This window comes from Protomyctophum bolini (genome assembly GCF_963924005.1).
Source record: "Protomyctophum bolini genome assembly, chromosome: 13".
In the NCBI taxonomy this organism is placed as follows: domain Eukaryota; kingdom Metazoa; phylum Chordata; class Actinopteri; order Myctophiformes; family Myctophidae; genus Protomyctophum; species Protomyctophum bolini.
The window spans coordinates 21,455,735-21,457,349 of record NC_137874.1 but is presented as its reverse complement, the minus strand read 5'-3'; the positions used below and the strand labels follow the sequence as shown (position 1 = coordinate 21,457,349).

The 1,615-nt window shown below is 41.5% G+C and overlaps 1 protein-coding gene across 1 annotated transcript; it reads left to right on the top strand.

Moving 5' to 3' along the window:
* Nucleotides 1–930: 930 nt before the first annotated feature.
* On the top strand, nt 931–1,161 carry LOC308327570 (protein transport protein Sec61 subunit gamma-like; the record flags this gene model as incomplete). The annotated part of the gene is made up of 1 exon (XM_080781091.1): nt 931–1,161. The coding sequence occupies one exon, from the start codon at nt 931–933 to the stop codon at nt 1,159–1,161; it is 231 nt and encodes a 76-aa protein (XP_080637217.1).
* Nucleotides 1,162–1,615: the final 454 nt, after the last annotated feature.

Sequence of the window (1,615 nt, the reverse complement as noted above, 5' to 3'; positions counted from 1 at the left end):
AAATGGACACAGGCAGACACACATATCCATATATGGCCATAAAAGGGACAGAGACACAGAGATCTCCATATATGGGCAATTGGGCATATTGGTTGGATCGGTGGTTCTGGACAACAGAATCTTCATATTTGCCAACCAACGTCACACCAAGTTTGAAGTCAAACTGTCGGACGGTTCTCGGGATACACTGAGTGGAGCTATTGCGATGTGAAGTCTTGATTGATTGAATGTATACTTTTTAAATTATTATTAAAACGTTTGTTAACAGACTACGTACAGGTTATGCTAATAGGATAAAGATAAATCCCCAGGAGGCTTATTTCCATTGTGGTCAATTGTTCTCAATTAATCAGTAATACATAACAATACATGCCATACATTACAATACTGCCCTACAAAGCCAAGGTGCAGTGACTACGTTTTTGGGCACACCGGAGAAAACTAAAATCTGAAAAACAAAAAGTAATCTATAAATTGGGTGCTTTTCTGAAAAATGTTCTTCCACTGTACAAATAGGGAAAGCCTTCCGATATGTCTATGTATATCGTGTAATCTGTAATGTATTGTATACTTTTGATTGTATACTTTTATGAATCTGTGCTCCAAACCATGTGATCATGGTCGTGAGTTAAATAAATGAGAGTTTTGGTAGAGCATTCCACATGTTGGTGGCAGCAGATCAGCGGTTGTCCAGGAACACTATCTTTGGTTGCATATATTTGGTTCAACGTCCTAACAGTCCGACACCCTGGCCTAACCTAACCCTAACCACACGTGGAAGCCACGGGTGAGTCTTAACCGGCCACGTATTGATGTCAGTACAATGACATTATGCTGAAGACATAATGTTATGGGTATAAAAGGGACACGGATCACTACATGTAATTTAGTTGTCCTCTGACCGTTGACATGTTCACTTCCTCTACTAACATGCAGACACATGTCTACAGCATCAAGGACCAGGTTGTGCAGTTTGTGGAGCCCAGCCGGGAGTTCATCAAAGACTCCATCAGGCTGGTACAGAAATGCACCAAACCAGACTTTAAAGAACTGAAGAAGATTGGCATGGCCACAGCGACCGGGTTTGCCATAATGGGTTTCATTGGATTCTTTGTGAAGCTCATCCACTTTCCCATCAACAACATCATTGTTGGCGCATGAGTTTGTACTGGTCACGAGCCCAGAGGCAGGATTGGTGTTGAGATTGAGGATGCATTTTACATTCTGTACACAATGCAACTGTGGATATCATGAAATGTAATATATTAACATAAAGTTGCCTTTGGTTAACCGATTTACAAATACTTGGTTGGCCTGTCTGGAGTGTGTGTAACTCCATATTTGGAATTTGATGTCATGATGATGAACATTCAAAGACGCTTTAAAAGCTGACAACATAATTTGTCAAGGGCATCACTGAGAGCAAAATGGTGCTCTGAGGCACTGTCCTCCACTGGAAAGACGAGTACGAACCTGGTATCAGTCCTTGAGTCACAATGAATATTCCTCAAAGTCAGCCATAACTGGTTTAGTTCTTACCGAACACCCCTGCAGCGGGCCAGATCACAGTTCTCAGGTTTCAGGATGTATTTACGCAATCCTTCAAGGTGGATTC